General features: G+C 42.0%; 1 protein-coding gene across 1 annotated transcript; it reads left to right on the top strand.

The window, feature by feature from the left end:
- The first annotated feature begins 3,582 nt into the window (after positions 1-3,582).
- Positions 3,583-16,944, top strand: PSMA1 (proteasome subunit alpha 1). Its single transcript, XM_027852689.1, has 10 exons — positions 3,583-3,684; positions 5,288-5,332; positions 5,627-5,728; positions 5,869-5,972; positions 12,151-12,239; positions 12,816-12,886; positions 14,198-14,327; positions 15,142-15,221; positions 15,991-16,101; positions 16,585-16,944. The coding sequence occupies exons 1-10, from the start codon at positions 3,682-3,684 to the stop codon at positions 16,639-16,641; spliced, it is 792 nt and encodes a 263-aa protein (XP_027708490.1). The 5' UTR covers positions 3,583-3,681; the 3' UTR covers positions 16,642-16,944.
- Positions 16,945-18,318: the final 1,374 nt, after the last annotated feature.

Genomic DNA, 18,318 nt, shown 5'->3' with positions numbered 1-18,318 from the left:
AATATTAATGAAGGACTTCCATATATAAGAATCAGAACTATAGAATTTCAAGGTTGGAAAGGGATCTCAGAGGTTATCCCGTGAAATCCATACCAGAACAAGAATCCCCTCTATGGCATCTCTGACATGTTATCCAGCATGACTTAAAGACATTCAGTGAAAGAAGCTCATTACCTTATGAGGCAGTCTGTTCTACTCTCAGTCAGTATGAAGTATAAGAAAGTGGAAAGAAAGAAATTGTTATCTATTGTCTTCCTTGCCTGCTGAAATCTGCTCTAAGAAACTATCAGATCTCAAAATCGGAAGAGATTTTAAGGATCAACTAGTTCAACCTATACCTGAACAAGAATCTTCTCATATACAACAGGAATTATGATTAATATTTGCATAACTATAACAAAATAGACTTTTTACACATAAAACTGTTTATATACTAATCACTTAACAAACATTAAGTGCTCATGATGGGTGAGGCACTGTGACATATAGGTCCTAGAGATACTCAAAGAGCTCACATTCTAACAGGGAGGCCATAAATAAATAGACACATATACATTTGTGTATGTACACATACATATATATACAGATGTATATGCATACACATACATAGAATAGATAGAAAGAACAAAATATACAAAGTAGTTAAATATATGGTAGTTGTAGAGATGGAAGGATGAGGAAGGGCCTATAAAGAGGGTGATAGCTTGAGCTGCAGCTTGAAAAAAGAGGGGGAATTCCATGAGGTGGAGGAAAAAAGGAAGTAAATTTCAGGTTTGTGAGTTTGTCTGTGTGAGGAACAGAGAGGCAGAGGTGACTGGATCTCAGAGTCTGAGAAGATGAGTAATGTATAACTCTGGAATGATAGTCAACATGAATTTATTGAGCACTTACTATGTGCCAGGCACTGTTCTAAGTACTGAGGATAGGACGAAAACAAAAAACAAAAAAAATCATGGTTCCTGCCCTCAAGGAATGAGGGTGGGACAGGCAAACAACAATGTACCTACATCACATAAAGAGAGTAGATTAAAGGTAATTTGAGAGAGAAGGAACTAGTATGAGGGGGTAAGGAGAACCAGGAAAGGACTCCTAAAGAAAGTGAGATCTGAACTGTCCTGAAGGAAGCCAGGGAAACTGGTAGGGAGTGGTGACAGAGAAGAGAACTCCAGACATGAGAGACAATCAATGAAATCCATAGTCAAGAGACAGAGTGCTGTGTGCACGAAACAGCAAAGAGGCAGCTGTTGTTGGATCATAAAATATGAGTGAAGAAGTATAAGCAGGAAGACTAGAAAGACAGGAAGAGACCAGTTTGTGAAGGGCTTTAAATGCCAAACAGGATATTTTATATTTGATCTTCCAGTTAATAGGAAACCGCTGAAGTTTACTGAGTAGAGAGGTGATATGGTCAGATCTGCACCTTGGGAAAATCACTTCAGCAGCTTAGTGGAAGATGGATTGGAATGGGGAAACTCTTGAAAAAGGGAGATCAACCAGAAAGCTCTTTCAATAGTCTAGGCATGTGATTAGAACCTATACCAGGATGGTGACAGTGGGACTGGAGAAAAAGGATATGCATAGCAGAGATGTTGTAAAGGTAGAAAGGCAGGTTGAGATCAGGTTATGAAGGCTTTAAAAAATAAACACAGGGATTTTTATTTTATTCCAGAGGAAACAGGGAGCCACTGGAGTTTATTGAGCAGGGGGCAGATATCATCTGACCTGCTCTTTAGGAATATTAATTTGGTAGAAATATGTTTTATACGAATGCACATGTATAACCTATACCAAATTGCTTGCTGTCTTGGGCAGGGGGGAGGGGAGGGAGGGCAAAAAAATTGGAACTCAGAATCTTATAAAATGGATCTTGAAAATTATCTTTACATGTAATTGGAAAAAATAAAATACTATTTACATTTTTTAAAAAAGGAATATCAATTTGGCAGCTGTGCAGAGGATGGAGTAGGGAGAGACTTGGTGCGGGGAGACCAGTTAGTAGGGCGTTGCTATAGCCTAGATGAAAGCTGATGAGGACCTGTCCAAGGTAGTAGCTTTGTGAGTAGGGAATGGATCAGATGCAAACGATGTTGTGAAAACCGAAAGAACAAGATTTGGCAATTGATTAAATATGTAAGATGAGAGATAGTGGGGAATCAAGGAAAATGCTAAAGTCAAAAACCTAGTAGACTGGAAGAATGGTGGTACCTTTGAAAGAATGAGAAACTATTAAGAGAGGTGGTTTAGTGGGTAATATAATGTGTTGAGTTTAAGATGTCCCGGGGACATCCAATTAGTAATGACTAACGTTCAAAGGAGAGGCTAATGATGGATGAATAGATTTGTGAGTCACCTGCATAGATATGATAATTAAGCCCATGAGAGGTAATAATATCACTATCTCAGAAACAGTCTCTGTCCTCAAGTTCACCTTCTAAAGAGAAAAGATGTCTACTTTGGAGAATTTTTTTTTTTTTTTTTGCAAAACCTTGCCTGATTCCTTCTAATACCTTTAATAAGGTTGTTTCCTCCATTAAACTGTAAGCTCCACAAGGCCAGGGACTGTTTTTGCATTTCTTTGTATCCCCAGAACTTAACATGATGCCTGGTATATAGTAAGCACTTAATAAATGCTTGTTGATTTTAGCTGCCTGTGCTACTCTGCTATCTACTTAAATATCTACACATAACAATATGCCAACAGTATATATCCATTTATTTATTGTCTGGCTGTATGATTTCGTCACTATAAGAAACACAGTTTGGAAGCACCATCCACCCAAAGTTGATCATTGGAAATTTGTCTGTAACTCGCACTCTTAGAAGTAAGGAGTCAGGCGACCTGGCCAGGGTCTCACATTAATATGTGGTAGAGGCAGCCCTCGAACCCGGGTCTCGCTGACTCCACAGCCCCTAGTCTTAGTCACTAGGCTGGGCAACGTCTCCAACTTGTTTATTTACCTACTCGGTACATCACAGCGATTCCGAGTATCAAAAATATCACAAAAATATCAAAAGTATCAAAAGAAAAAAAAAGGTATCCCATCAATCACGGCATCACGTATGATTACTCTCCCTACTTTGCTGAATTGAACATATTGGAAATCGCTGCCGTTTTTATAGCCCTCTGAGGTTTATTAATGGGTTAGGTTATTAATAGGCATGACAACATTTATCTATACAGGCACGTACATAAATACCCGGCATCCCTCAGGACAGAAATCTCCTCTGGTGCCTGCACAGGGCCAGGCCCGGGCAGGGGCCTCCCAAATCTGCTAGGCCTCTCTCCTTTGACAAAGGAGGAAACTGAGGCCTGCCGCGCCGCAGCCCCAGCTAGGGCCCCCTCAGGCCGCCTGGGCGGGAAGGGACCGGAGTGTGAGGAAGGCCCTGGGGGCTGGGCCCGGAGGCCCCGTGCTGGGGCCTCGCGCACTTCGGGCGGAAGTGCGGGGATTTCCCGCCCAGACTGAGTCTCACTCTCATTCATGCGGGGGGCGGGGGGAGGAAGGAGGAAGGAGGAAAAGCGATGGAGTCGATCGATGTCTCTCTCCTGGATTGCTCTTGCCTGCGCCGTAGCCGCCGTCGCCCCGCCCCGCAGACCCGCTGTGTCGTGCGCCGAGCAGCAGCAGCCGCCTTGCCTGGTCCCGCCGCTCCGCTGGTGGTCTCCGCTCCGCCAGCCCCGAGAAAATGGTGCGTCTGGAAGAGCGCGGAAGGGGTGTGGGTGAGGGATCCTGGGGGGACCCCGGAGGCCTGGGTCGGCAAACGCATCCCTCCGAGGCCGGGGAGAGCCGGCGGGCAGGAGCAGGCCGGCCTCCTCGGCCTGGTGAGGAAGCCGTGATTCAGCACGTCGTCCCGGATGCCGGCCCAGCCCGGCCTCGGCGCCCGCGGCCTGCTCCTGCCCGCCCTCCCGTCGGCGGCCCCGGGCCCTCGGCCTCGGCTCCTTCCCCGGGGGCCCCGCCGGCTCTAGCGCGGGTGGAACGCCCGGGTGTCCCTCCGTCCCCAGGGGTTCTGTTTGCCCCGGGGCCGTGCGCTCCCATCCCCCCGCGGGTTCTCCGCTTTGCTCCCCAGCCTTCCTGTCCATCCTCCTGTGACTTCCGGAGAAAGTGAGACCCAGAGTGGGGAAGAGTCTAACCCAGAGACCCTCGTAACTGTCCCCAAAGATCTCTGATCCCTCGGGCCTTGCCAGAGCCTTGGAGAAGAAACCCCCCTGCACCCCCAAAGGAGATAGTCATTGTAAAGCGCCTGGCACATAGGAAGCGCTGTGTAAACGTTAGCTATGATCATCATCATTACTTTCATTAAAGGAAACAGACCAGAGAGGGAAACGACTAACCCACAGTGACCTAGCAGAGTTATTGGTGGCAGAGCCCCAGACACCCCTCAGTCCCCTGCCCCCCACTGCACCACACTCCCTCCCCCTCCCCCCTCTGTTTTATTTTGCTCCCTCTACATGAAGACCTGCCCGTCATGCTCTCCCTGGGGTCCCTGAAAGCTTCTGACACCGTCATAGGGCATCTTTGCCGAGCAGGCACTTAGGATGGCCCAGAGACTTTTCAAACACCTGGATTGATGTTGGTTGCTCTTGTCTGTTTCCTTCTTTTCCATTGACACGGCCTCTCAGTTTCCTGAAAACTTAAGAATTGGGACCCTTATTGTGTGGCATTCTCCAGTGACATCCTCCTTTCTGGTCAGATGTTTCGGTTTTCAGACAATTGAGAGTCAGGCTGGATTCTGCTTTTCCTTTCACTCCTCCTTTGTCCTGGGGCACCCTTATAGTAGCATGAAAAGAGCTCCTGATTTCAAGTTAGGGGACCTAGGTTCAGTTACACAAAGGTAGGCTACTACTATGTAAGAGACCTGGAGCAGGGTACAATCTCTCTAGTCCAGCTTCTTCCTCTCTAAAAGCAGGGGAGTTGATGTCTTAAGATCCCTTCTAGCTCTGAATGCTGTGAACCTGTAAGCATTCTGTTAACTGAGTTAGGATACGATAGAAATTTGAGAAAGGGTATGTGTTTTGCAGCATGCGATGTTTTACTTGACTTAACACGTACAATTAATATATTGATTGCCTTCTTGATAGGGAGGGGAGGGAGAGAATTTGGAACTCAGAATTTTTAAAAATGAATGTTAAAAGTTTTTTTAATGCAATTGGGAAATAGTAAATGAAATAAATATATTTTGTAATTAATATTAAAAATTAAATAGAAAAAGAGAAGCTGTGTGTTGTCAGTTCAATAGCTAAGATTTGCAGTAATGCCTTTTATATTTAATGGAGTGTTTCCTTTGCTTTCAGTTTCGAAACCAGTATGACAATGATGTCACTGTTTGGAGCCCTCAGGTAAAAAAAAAAAAACATTCCCTTCCTTTTCAACTATTGGCAATATCTTGGTGGTATTAAGAGTATATTCAAAACACACCTCATGAGATCCTGTCATATGGCATAATCTCATTGAGTAAATGGAAGATGATAGATTTCTACTGGAACTTCATATTTATTACTAAAATGAAAGTTAATACAAAAAATTAAAAGACCTGATTCAACTATAAAATAACACACTAATCTTATGTTACAGAGTTTTCTAGGATATCTATTTTTTATCAATAGCATTTCTTTTTTTTCCCTCTCTTTTAGGGCAGAATTCATCAAATAGAATATGCAATGGAAGCTGTCAAACAAGGCTCAGCTACTGTGGGCCTGAAATCCAAAACCCATGCTGTACTGGTTGCTTTGAAAGTAAGTAAAGTAGAAAGTCAAATTTTCAGAATCAATATTTCACATTTTTAGAAACCATTATAACTTCAAATTTCACTGCAGAGTAAGCCATAACAGACTAAAGTTTATTTTCTTTTTCTTTACTGTCTCTGCATTTGTAGAGGGCACAGTCAGAATTGGCAGCTCATCAGAAAAAAATTCTCCATGTTGATAATCATATTGGAATCTCAATTGCTGGGCTCACTGCTGATGCTAGGCTCTTGTGGTGAGTACAGAATGTTTTTTAGGCTATTTCCATGCTAGAATAATAATCTCATTTCTGAAATGGTGTGGCGACAAGTTTGGCCAAATGATACTCAGATTAGTATTTATGTTTTTGAGAGATGGCCAAAACCACGTCTAATGATTTTATGTAACTACTCTGGAGAAGGAAGCAGTTTGATAGAGTGCCAGGCACCAGATGCTCTCTAAGCTAACGGAGTTGGACCAGATCAGAGGCATCGTGCACACAGGCCGCCTCCTGCCTGAACCAGATTCAGTTGTAATTGAGAAATAGAAGTTGATATGCTATCCACAGGGACCTGTAGCTGTTGGAGTTTGACACTCCTCTTGGTGATCTCTGCAGTTCGTTCCAAACCCAAATCCTATGATTCTGTGGACATTTGAAGAAGTGTGATTGCACCTGAGAGCTCTTTGGGAGGTACCCTGTGTAGATGGGGGAGAGACCTGAGTTCAAATCTGGACTCAGACTTTTACCAGCTTTGGAACCCTGGGCAAGTCATTTAATCCCGGTTTGCCTCAGGTTCCTCATCCTAATGATGGCACCTGCCTCCCAGAGCTGTGGTGAGGATGCGATGAGACAGTCATTGAAAAGCACTTAGCACAGGGCCTGGCGCAGAGTAGGTGCTATAGAAATGGGATTGGTTAGCATTATTTTGACCACTGGCTATGGGACTCTGGACGAGGTGCTTGACTTCTCTCAGCCTCAGTCACCTCATCTGTAACATGTGGATAATAGCATCTCTTTACAGGGTTATTGTAAAAATTAAGTGAGATAACAGGTGTAAAGCACTTCGCAAACCTCAGAGTGCTGTGTCAGTGCTAACTGTCCCATGTACAGCTGTCACACACTTAGAGGATTGCCACCTTTAGCAAGAATTGGACAAGGATTTATTAAGCACCTACTGTGTGTCAAGAACTGTTCTGGGCACCTGGAATGCAAAGATAAAGATGAAACTGGACCTCCCCTCAAAGAGTTTGCATTCTCTGGGAGGGGGGGTGTTACATGTACATTTTTCTTGGAAGAGCACAGGTCTAAAGGAATTTTGTTAACAATGGAATGAGAGTTCCAGAGGGTACAGTGGAAGATTAAGATGGAGTGGGATGGGGATGAGGAAAGGGAGGGAGCTGATGAGCACAGGTGAGCACATGGTGCCAGAGAATCTCGAGGTTCCAAGTAGAGCCATAGGGCAGTAGGTTGTTGCACCCTTCACAGTGGTGATGCTTATCCACCCATCAGCAAGAGGTAGAGGAGAGTGTATATGTGTGCAGTGGCAGGGTAGATAGAGAGGTTCTCATTCTGCTTGATGGTCACAGCAGAGAATAGGTGAAATCCTGGGACCTGGCTGGTTATGGAGGGCTGTGGCTTTAGTAGTTTCCTAATTAAATGGTAAAGTCATTGATGCCAGCCTAGAGCTGCCATAGGAGTGTAGCATTAAGCCCAGGATGATGACAACTCTATTTAAATATTGCTAGAAGAGAGCTTCCCCTTCCTCCAGGTCAACCAGACAGATAGTGAGCAAGTTGGATCTGTCTTGTTTGATTTCTTTTTTACTTTTTGACTCTGCCCAAAGAAATATCAAAACTTATTTTTAGAAATAAAATGTGTCCAATATATGTTTACATTTTACTTACGGAGTCAGGATCAACAAATTTTCAAATAGCAATCAAGGCAGAGACATGTATTCAAGTCATTCATCTTAGTAATAGAAAGTTAGATGGAAGCCTAATGTTAGTTTTCATCTCAATCCAGGCAACAAAAGTTTTTGTCTTCAACACACACACACACACACACACACACAGAAGCATGCCACTTTATTCACCTATTTATTTTTGAGAATAACTAGGTGAATATATATCATTTAGTCAATAGTTTATTTCTCTGCAGCTGTAAAATTAGTCCAGATTACATTTTGAAATGCAGAGGACTCATTTACCAGAAATATTTTGGATGATACAGAATATCTCTGTTTTTAGAAATATCATTTTGCATCAGACAAACACTTCGTTCACTTTGACATTAGCACCAAGAGAAGGATTGTGGGAGGGCATGGTTGTCTTCAAAAGATTGAAATTTTTTTCCAGATATTCCTGGCCTCACTTAAATTCATGGATGACAGATCCATAAGAGGTTATCATATAAACTCTCCTTGGGCCTATGTGTGTCTGTATATCATAAACATTTGTTACATATCATTTATATTTTCAACAGTTTGTTTTGCCACCCTCTAAAGGAGCACATTCTTAGAGGACCATGCGGGACAATTCAGATAGTATTCTAGAATGCCAGAGAAACTAATGCTTTCAAGCTTCAAAGGTTGCTCCCTATTTTTCTGGGATTTATCAGAGAAGTCTGTGTTTAGTCTTTTTGAGTTTTAGGGTACTTGGGCTATAGTTCTGGAGACTGTTCATATCCTTTTTGTCTTATCCACCTTTCCACATCTAAGTTTTGACCATTTTTAGTACATCCTTAGGCAAAGTACTCTTCGTAGAATTATAGAGTTTTAGTCCAATCTTCTTGCAATTTATCCAGTCATGTAATTGATTAGTGACAGAGATGGTATTGTAAGTCAGGGCTCCTGACTCCTGGTCTAGCATTTTTTTCCTACTGTGTTGCTTTGTTGATCTCTTCAACTGCTTTTTTCTGGACCTTCTTTCCATGGTGTTCAGGCAGGACGAGCGCCTCTTGTGTGAGGGCTTGCTGACCCCTTTTCAGGGCACCTGTCGTATCCACCTTCATCCAGCTCCCATCAGTGGCCCCAAGAAGCCGTAGCATAAGCAGGACCACACCTCACTAAAACTGTCTCAACAGACGGGCCAGAGCAGGGTGACGATAACCATGAGGCTTCACTCCCATCTGTGAGTTAGGGGGGTGTCTACCCCAGCATGTGAGGACTTGCCCCTAAGGAACTGGCACATGAGAACAGTTTGTTCCAATGGCCGTGAAGGCAGCTGAAGTAGGTGCTTTGGAGCACTTAGAGCTTGGTCAGGCATTAAAGATGCCAGTGTCATCCACTGTATCCCAGGCCATTGACAGTTGTTCTGACTTTTGTCCTGCCACTAGACTTTGATGACTCAGGAAGAGATAGTGAAGCTGATGACTTTGTACAGCTCTGCCTCACTTAAATCCAGTTCTCCCAGGAATCAAGATATCACCCATGATGTCATTGGTCCTCTTTGAAAACAGAGGATCAACAGCAGCCCCTTTGTTAAGATGCAGCAGCTAAAATTGTTCGTGTAAGGCAAATATACCATGGTTTCCTACACAGATAGGATCACAGTGTCATCTGCTTTGGGTTTGTTTGTTTTTTTTTTCCCCTGGTTCCCAAGTTTTGCTGATGCCCAGCATTTTCTTGGCCAGGGCCTCTGTCTTAGCTAAACTTTTTATCAATCCAATGGCTAGCAAGAAACACTCAAATGTTGGCTTTATCTTGGCCACAGCAGCACATTGAGCTGATGCCTAAAGAACTCTCAGCAGTGGCTCCTCTGCCCCTTTCCTCAGCTGTATTTTTAATGAGTATAACCTGGAATAGTTTTCTTTAAACATACTTCACTGCTCCACATGAAGCTTGTCTGCTATTCTTCTGCCTGTTCACACATCCTCAGGAGAGCTTCCTACGGTTTATTCAATAAAATTCAGCCAGTGTTGATTGAGAACTTCTAGCATACCGCTGTGTGCTCAATACGTGCTGGCTGTGTGACCTTGGGCAAGTCACTTAACCCTGATTGCCACACACACACACACACACACACACACACACACACACACACACACACACACACACACACACACACACACACACACACCCCCCCCCCCCCCCACTATGACTTAGCATTTTACTCCTAGGAGATTTCAGTGTGAGCTGCAAACTTGGAAAGTTATCTGTGTACTTTCTTCTTCAAGATTATTTATAAAAATTAGAAATAAATCCAGCCCTAACACTAGTCTCTGGGGTGGGTGATCTCTGGAGTGGAGAAGTGTTTTTGTATCTCTGCTCAGTCTCCTGAACCACTCACCTATCCCCAACAAGCCCATAGCACCTTCTTTTATCGGAGGCTTTGATTCGTCCTCTGATCACATAGTACTTTGTATTTCTCATATCCTATTCTAATTTGGAACATCTTTACCTGGGTGCTTGCTGCTCCTTCCACTAATCTAGCTGAATTCCTTGAGTGCACAGGGCCATCCCTGTTTTCTGTTCCTTCGTACCCTCATAGGAACCAGCCAAGGGCATTGTGTATCACAGGCCCTGGATCACGGTTGTCTCTGTACGTGTACATACTTTCCGATCCCATTCCACAAGCATTTACTAAGCACCCATCAGTAAAAAGCACCTGCCAGGGACTGAGGATACAAAAACAAAACAGTCCCTGCCCTCAAGAAGCTTCCATAAGTAAATATAAAAGCCGCACAAAGGAATGGTGCGCTTTGAGGTTGAGAGAGAGCGTGATCAAAGACCTCATGAAGGTAATGGCTCTTCAGCTGGGCCTCGGGGAGCCGTAAGAATCCCAAAGGGCAGAGGTGAGGAGGAAGAGCTTTCTGGGCCCAGGGGCAGGAGAGGAGGAGGAATGCTGGCCGTGGGCTGGTCTGGTTGGAGTGTATTGTGAATGGGGGGAGGGACATGATCGTAGTCTGGAAAGATAGGTTATAGTCAGATTGTGAAGGACTTTGTGTCTGATAATGGAGGCAGTAGGGAGCCACTGAAAGTTCTTGAGAGGAGCAGACACATTCCATCCTGTATGTCAAGAATATTAGTTTGGCATCTTTACGGAGGGTGGATAGGGGAAGGGATCTGCTGAAGAGAGGGATCAGCTCGGGGAGTATTGCTGTAGTCCAGGAAAGATGATGAAAAGCTGAACCAAGGTGATGGCTTAGCGAGCAGTGAGAAGGGGATGGTGTGTAAGTGCTTTGGAGAAAGAACAGACAACACCTGGGGATTGAGGAAGAGCCAAGAATCAAAGGTGACTCCTAGACTTTGGAGCTGAGCCATACCCTCAACAGAAATATAGAAGTTGGCAAGGAGGGGAGTTTGGGGGAAAAGACGATAGCCATTTTTACATAGACATAGGAGATTTAGAGCTGGAAGAGGCCTCAGAGGTTGAGTCCCACTCTTCATTTTACAGGTGAGGGAAACTGAGGCCTAGAGAAGTTGTGACTTGTCTGGAGTCATATCGCTAAGGAAGTTTCTAAGGTGGGATCAGAACCCAGGTATCCCTGACTCCGGGTCCAGTGCGTTATTCTCTAATCAGTACCCAGCAAGCAGCTGGTAATGTGGTTCTGGAGGTCAGAAGAAAAACTGAGGCTTGATATGTAGATTCAGGAGTCATCAGCAAAGAGATGATATTTGAACCCATGGAAGGCAGGAAGATCTCCACAGCAGGTAGAGTTGAGGGGAACAGACCCAGGAGAGAACCGTGGGTATAGCTATTGACAATGAGAGTGACCTTGGCAGGGGGAAAACCAGGGCAATTTTTGTCCTATTAAAAAACTTAAGCAGATTAGTCAGAAATTATTTTTCTCTTTCAAAATCATGTTGTTGCCTTTCCCTTGGATGAGTTGTTTACTTAGGTATTGTCAGGCATAGCAGTAGGTTCTTCCATCTATCCCCTAACACTCTTCTTTTGGATAGGAGCATCAGAAAGACAGGAGTGGCCACACTCTTGGTAACACCTTCCAGCCACTCTTGATAGTTTCCTTTTTTAGTTCTCTTAGAACTCTCAAGTGGAGACAATCTGCCCTGGTAGGTCCAGAACAGGAGTTTTTCACCTTTTATTGAGTCCCAGACCCCTTTGTCAGTCTGGTGAAACCAATGGACCCCTTCCCAGAATAATGATGTAAAATAATTGACAGAAATGCTAAATGTCATTTAGAGGTTACTGAAAATAAAGATGTAATTTTTTTCCCATCTAAATTCACATCAACGCCTTCAAGGATCTATGAACTCCAGGTAAGGAATGCCTGGTCTGGAATATTGAGTGCATTTAATTTTATTTGATATAATATTTCTGACCTCTTGGCTTCAAAAGGCAATTTGAGAAAGGGAATCTCCCTGATTCCTGTGAGTCTGAAAAAAATCCCCCAAAGCCATGTGGTTAAACTAATGTATTAATCTGAGGAAACTGTCTTGGGATCTAAAATTCTAGTTTTCTTGTTTGTTTTCTAGCAACTTCATGCGTCAGGAGTGTCTGGATTCCAGATTTGTGTTTGACAGACCTCTTCCTGTGTCTCGCCTAGTGTCTCTGATTGGAAGCAGTATCTTTTTGTGTTAATAATTATGGGTATGAACATGGAGGGTAATGTACAATAGATTGTGAATGTGTTTTAAGACAAGGGATTTAGTTGCTTCTGTCCACATCTCTGAAAACGACTAACGTTCCCTAGAATCCTGCATGTGCATACGTATGTACACGCTGTTCCTGGAGCTGTGTGAAAACTGGAGATTTTTAATCCGAGCAGACCATCCCAAATAGTGCATGATATCCATGCTTCCTGAAAACACAGCACCATGTAATGGCATCCATCCTTCATGAGAAAAGAGAGTTCTTAGGGATTTATGCTTTTGTTTGATGAAGAACACAAAATGTGGAATTTCAGTCTAAAGAGAGGACTCAGATCATTGTGTTTTATCAAATTAAAAATGAGATGATTCCAAAAATGGAAACTCTACATTAGGGGGACCTTTATTGTTTGTTGTAAAGATGGTATAAAATTTAAGAGCTAAACATGACATCCCTAGAGTCAGATCTTTCCTTAGATTAAGGAAGGCATCTCAAAAAGAAACATAGTCAGCTCATCCACATCAGGAAAAAGTCTTTAACTAGACTTAAGAGACCCAGATACCGACCCAGCGTTATGGCCGCAGACCATATGGCGTGGGACTGCTCATCGCTGGGTATGACGTAAGTACAGACTCATTTCCATTGAGTGAAATTAACTGTTTGAAGTAGCTTTGCTTTATAAAGTGGTCTCTCTCGTAATTATAATAACATTTTGTATATATATCAGAGGCAATGTGGTGTTACGGATAGAGTACTGAGCTTAGAGTCAGCAAGGTTCAGGTTTAGATCCTGCCTCTTACCCTTACTGGCCCTGTGGCCATTAGGCAAATCACCTTAGTCCTGTGTGCCTGAGGCAACTCCCTTGGACTTTTCTGGTAAGTCATAATGAAGCAGGTGGAAGGAGTTCCCACACCAGAAGGCCTTGTGCTGAGGACAGAAATCTCAGATCTTTAACCTATTCACATGTATGGTAACCACTGTCTGAAGCAAAAAGGCACATTCAAACTTTACTTAACTGAAATGTTAAGAGAATGGGCTGGGTAGTTTAATTGAATTTTTATTAAGATGCATTTTAACCAGACAAAAATTTAGTTTGTTTGTTTCAACCACTCTTATTGAAAATCTTTCTGAACTGCAAGTCTACTTTTCTGCTATAGTAGGGACAGTATCCTGGAGAAAAAAACTGAATTCTTAATGTTGGATATTTTGTTACATTTGAACTGCCATTCTGAACTTCATTGGTAATTACATGGAATAATAGACACTTACTAGCAATTATAATAATAGCTAGCAATTTTCATAGTACTTTACAGTTATTATCTCATTTGATTCTTACAACAGCAACGCTGGGTGGTAGGTGCTGTTAATATCCTCAGTTTACAGATGGGGAAACTGAGACAGGCAGCAGTTAAGTGACTTGGTCAGAATCACTTAGCTACCAAGTGTCTGAGGCAAGATTTGAACTCAGGCCTTCCTGACTTCAGGTTCAGTGATCTGTCCTCTGCACCACCTAGCTGCTTGAGCTGAGTGCATACACACCAAAAGTTGGGGTGGTGGGCTAGTGTAGCAGGGCCTTTTTTTTTTTTTTTTAATACTAAACCCTCTGGTGCCAGCATGTTTTATACACAAGCCCTACATATTTCTTGCAAAACAAAAACAAAACTGGCTAACTCTGGTTGGGGGTTTTCTGTAATTTGTCTCCTTTTGAGGCATTTGTAGTCTGTCTACAAAATTATTTAAGCAAAATAGTATTTGTTTTTATCTTTTTTCCAGATTGCAAAATGTAAAATTACCATGTACTTTGTGTTTAAGAAATTAAAAGCTTGTCAGTATACCTTTTAATACCACTGTACCTAAACTTATCATAAACATCATGGAATTTCTTTTCATACACATCTAACTGAAGCAGTTAACATATTTTCCTTTCTGCAGGATATGGGTCCTCACATCTTCCAAACCTGCCCGTCTGCAAACTACTTTGACTGTCGGGCTATGTCCATTGGAGCCCGCTCCCAGTCGGCCCGTACTTACTTGGAGAGGTGTATGTCCAAGTTCAGTGACTGTAAGTCATAGGCTTGTTCTTTTTCAGCTCCTTAATAAGAGGGTAAAAGCTACAGTCTCCTTAATGAAGAAGATAATGAGCCTTAGAAAAAGATTCCCAGTGCTGAAGTGTCCTGCCACAGATAGGGCCTCCCTTCCTTTCCTTGCCCCTGCCTACTCAGGTCTTTACTCTGTCGCCAGAGGCCCTTCCCGAAGCCTGAGGTTCTGCTCCCACTGCTCGCCAGGCCCACATTCTGGCCATAATCAGCACCGTCCAGCCCACCACAAGTGAAAAGGAGAGAGAAGAGATGAGATTGACCAAAGCTCTACTTCCCTTTAGAGGGGGGAGGGAAGAGGAGTGGGAAAGCAAGGGGCAGAGGCAGAGCTTATTCCATTTCCCTGAGCCTTTTGTCTGATTTCTTTTTTAAACTGAGCCCATTTTGTTCTTCACATTTATGGGCACCTTGGAGAGAACTTAGTAAGAACTGAGGGGAATTAGAGAAGCAAGTTGAAGAGGCAACGCTCACCTGGCCGGCTCATTTGTGTGGCTCGGTTATATAGAGTGTGTCTTACAGGACTTCAGTTTAACCTAGCATAGTTAAAACAAACTGAAGAAACCATCAAGTGTTTTCTCCAGAAGGCAATCCCAATCTTGATTATTAGGTGATCTTCATGATTTTTTGTGTAAAGTACTTGTGACTAGTTGTTGATTTTGGTTGCTGGTTTGCCCAAAAAGTGCTAAATATTTGAGCAAAACATGGATTTAAGATGGCAGGCTTGATAAATAGAGGTTTGACTTGGAAAGTAAAGCAACATCCTTTGTTTTCCCGTTGTAGGCAATTTGAATGAGTTGGTGAAACATGGTCTTCGTGCCTTACGAGAAACACTTCCTGCAGAACAGGACCTAACTACAAAGGTAAATTTCACTGGTGCTGAAATAGCGATTATGTAGTTCTTTCAGCTTGGGAAGAGGTAACTTGGCTTCTTGGCTTCTCACCATATAGTTTTGATAGTTGTGCCTTCCATCCCCAAATACCCTCCATTCATACTTACCTTATTACTAACTAGATGACCATAATTGAGGGAAACACTTAACCTGCCTGGGTCTCAATTTCCCAAGCAAGGGCTTTCATGAGAACATACAGTGTACACTTTAAAGTTTTTTATGATGAATTATTATTATGGTCTTTCTAATGTTGTAGCGAGTCCTAGATTTTTTTCCATTAATTCTGTGCGTTTCTATCCAAAATTTCTTTTAGCTGATAAATCAAAAAGGTTGTTCCATTTGCTAGATATTAATAATTGAAAAAGTTTCATATGAAGTGGTTGGTATATTTCACAATTATCTAATATTTGACAAAAATCAGGAAAAAATACATCTAGATATAGTGAGAAATTTTTTAAAAAATATAACTTTATAAATCATCAAATTTTTTAAATGGATTTTTATTTTTTGTAAAACTGTCTCTTTCCAGACCATCCACTTTTTTTTTTTTTTTTTAATAATGAAGCAAAACCCATTAAATGCAATAAAGAATTTCCTTGTTTTCTTAACCAGGTGCGTCTTGGCATGATTCATGCATTTTGTTTCCATCTCCAGATGGAGTGGTCAGTTTAATACCAGTTTAACGAGGGATTTCATAGCTTACACAGTGTCTTGATATTTTTGAAATTCTGCTTCCCAGAATGTTTCCATTGGAATTGTTGGGAAAGACTTGGAGTTCACAATCTATGATGATGATGACGTGTCTCCTTTCCTGGAAGGTCTTGAAGAAAGACCACAGAGAAAAGCACAGGTAGGTCATGGAGCTGCTTGCAAACAAGACTTTCTTTTCTAACATGTCCTTCATAAGAAAATATCTTGTAGCCCACAGAGAAAGATTTTTCTAACTTCTTGCAGAAATATAATCAAATTACAAACTAAATGATGATTAAGAAATAGGTAGATGTAAATTCTGTTTTGATAGGAATGTTTAAAGTAGTTTCCTGTAGGAATGAAAAAGTACTTATGTTAATATAAGAAGGAAAATAACAGAAGAAAAAGACAGGAGGTGAGATCAAAGTGAACAATAAGACTAAGTGGGAGTCATCCATGTGATGTGTTAGTCGAAGTTTGTTGTCAGGCTTTGATTGTTGTCAGTATTTGATAAATGTATAATTTTACAAAAGAAAAACCACGCAATGTAATTCAGAATGTGGCTTTGTTTACTTACATGGAATGAACTGCCTGCTGTTTGGTTACTGTTGACTTAATGTATTCTTTGTGTTTTCCCCTTCAGCCTGCTCAGCCTGCTGATGAACCTGCAGAGAAGGCTGACGAACCCATGGAGCACTGATCTGTATAAGCCAGTCTGTCTGTGTTAGCAAATCTAAAAGGAACACTTCTGTCCATATGCCAGTTATTATCCACGCTTTCAGTCAGATGCAGTCACAGAATGAGATGTTCTTAGGAATCAGCCCTGGAAGGATTTTTCCAAGAAACCTAACTAAAAGGTTATAACTGGGTGCATTTTCTTTAAGAGGGAGGATGTAATCATTTTCTAGAAAGAATGGGATATCAGCACTACTGTTTTTATATGAAGACCATATTGTCTTTAAGGTTTTAAAGGCAACTGTGAAATAAAATTGTTTCAACTGATTATCGTATTTTTTTTCTTTGTCACCTTCAACAAAAACACTTTGTCACTTGCCATATCCATAGTCAGAGTTAATGTGTGTGATTTTAATTTTCTTGAAATTTGCTGAACTGAAAGGGGAAAAGAATATACCATCAGCTTAATTCTCAGCCCTCAAATGAGGGTAGCAGGGCAGCGAGGCTGGATATCCCTTGACCAGCCTGACAGTAAGGACATAGCCGTAGTTTGGAATAGGGGGTCTGGGGTGGGAGGAAACACCCAATTATCTGAAGATGATTCTTTAAAAAAAAAAAAAATTTTTCTAAAGGGGATAGCCATCATTCTAGTAAACATCATAGAAATTATGTTTAAAAATTTTTAAAGAATTTAAGCCCTTGGGGCAGCTAGGTAGCATGGTGGATAGAGCTCTGGCCTTGGAGTCAGGAGGACCCGAGTTCAAATCTGGCCTGAGACACTTGACACTAAGCTGTATGACCCTAGGCAAGTCACCTAACCTCGATTGCCTAACCAAAAAAAAAAAAATTTAAGCCCTCCAAATTTGTTTTTTATGAGTAGGAATCACAAGGACATTAACATCTTGTTTGTTTTCTACTGATCTGTGTACATCACCCAGTTTTGTTATTTTTATATATGACCCCATTCATCTTTCTTTGTAATATATTAAAAGGTAAATTGTGGTTGGGGGAGATATAAAAGTAGAAGATGGCACATGAGCTTTAAAGGAAATTGGGCCATCTGAGAGGCAAAGGTAAGATGGAAATACTTTCCAATCCTAGGGAATAGATCCTACCATCCCTCAGTCAATGGATATTTGCATAGTTAACAGTTTTTCGATATTATAAATAACAGTGCTGCAAATATTTTTGTATTGTCAGGTCTTCCCACTTGTCATTAACATCCTTAGGGTATGTTCCCACCAGTGAGGTCACTGAATGAAAGGATATGGCCTCTCATTTCTGTTCTTAAAACTTCTTGATTACTGGCCACCATACTCTTAACCTGCCCCTTACCATCACTGTGCTAAGTTAAGCTCATTTTAATTTTAACCTAAATAAAACACTAGTAAGAAAGTCAATCTTGTAAAAAAAATCATACGGCCCAAAGACCAATACCAAAGATGGGAATTATTTGCTAGTTTGCCTATAATGGTAATAGCTGACATTTAAATAGCTTTTTAGTTTGCAAAGGACTTGGTCCACAACAGCCCTGGGAGGTGGGTGGTACAGGTTTTTGGGAGTCCCATTTTTGAGATGAAGAAAGAAGTTTAGAGAAGTCAAGCCATCAGGTGCCAGGTGAGTCACAGCACCACCCCCATCTTCCTTCAGACTAACGCAGACATCCCAGGACCCTGAATGCTAGAGCCTTGGGAATATCAAT

The sequence above is a fragment of the Vombatus ursinus genome, unplaced genomic scaffold (assembly GCF_900497805.2).
Source record: "Vombatus ursinus unplaced genomic scaffold, bare-nosed wombat genome assembly UNPS02009770.1, whole genome shotgun sequence".
Taxonomy (NCBI): Eukaryota; Metazoa; Chordata; class Mammalia; order Diprotodontia; family Vombatidae; genus Vombatus; species Vombatus ursinus.
This window is presented reverse-complemented; position numbering and strand designations above follow the sequence as displayed.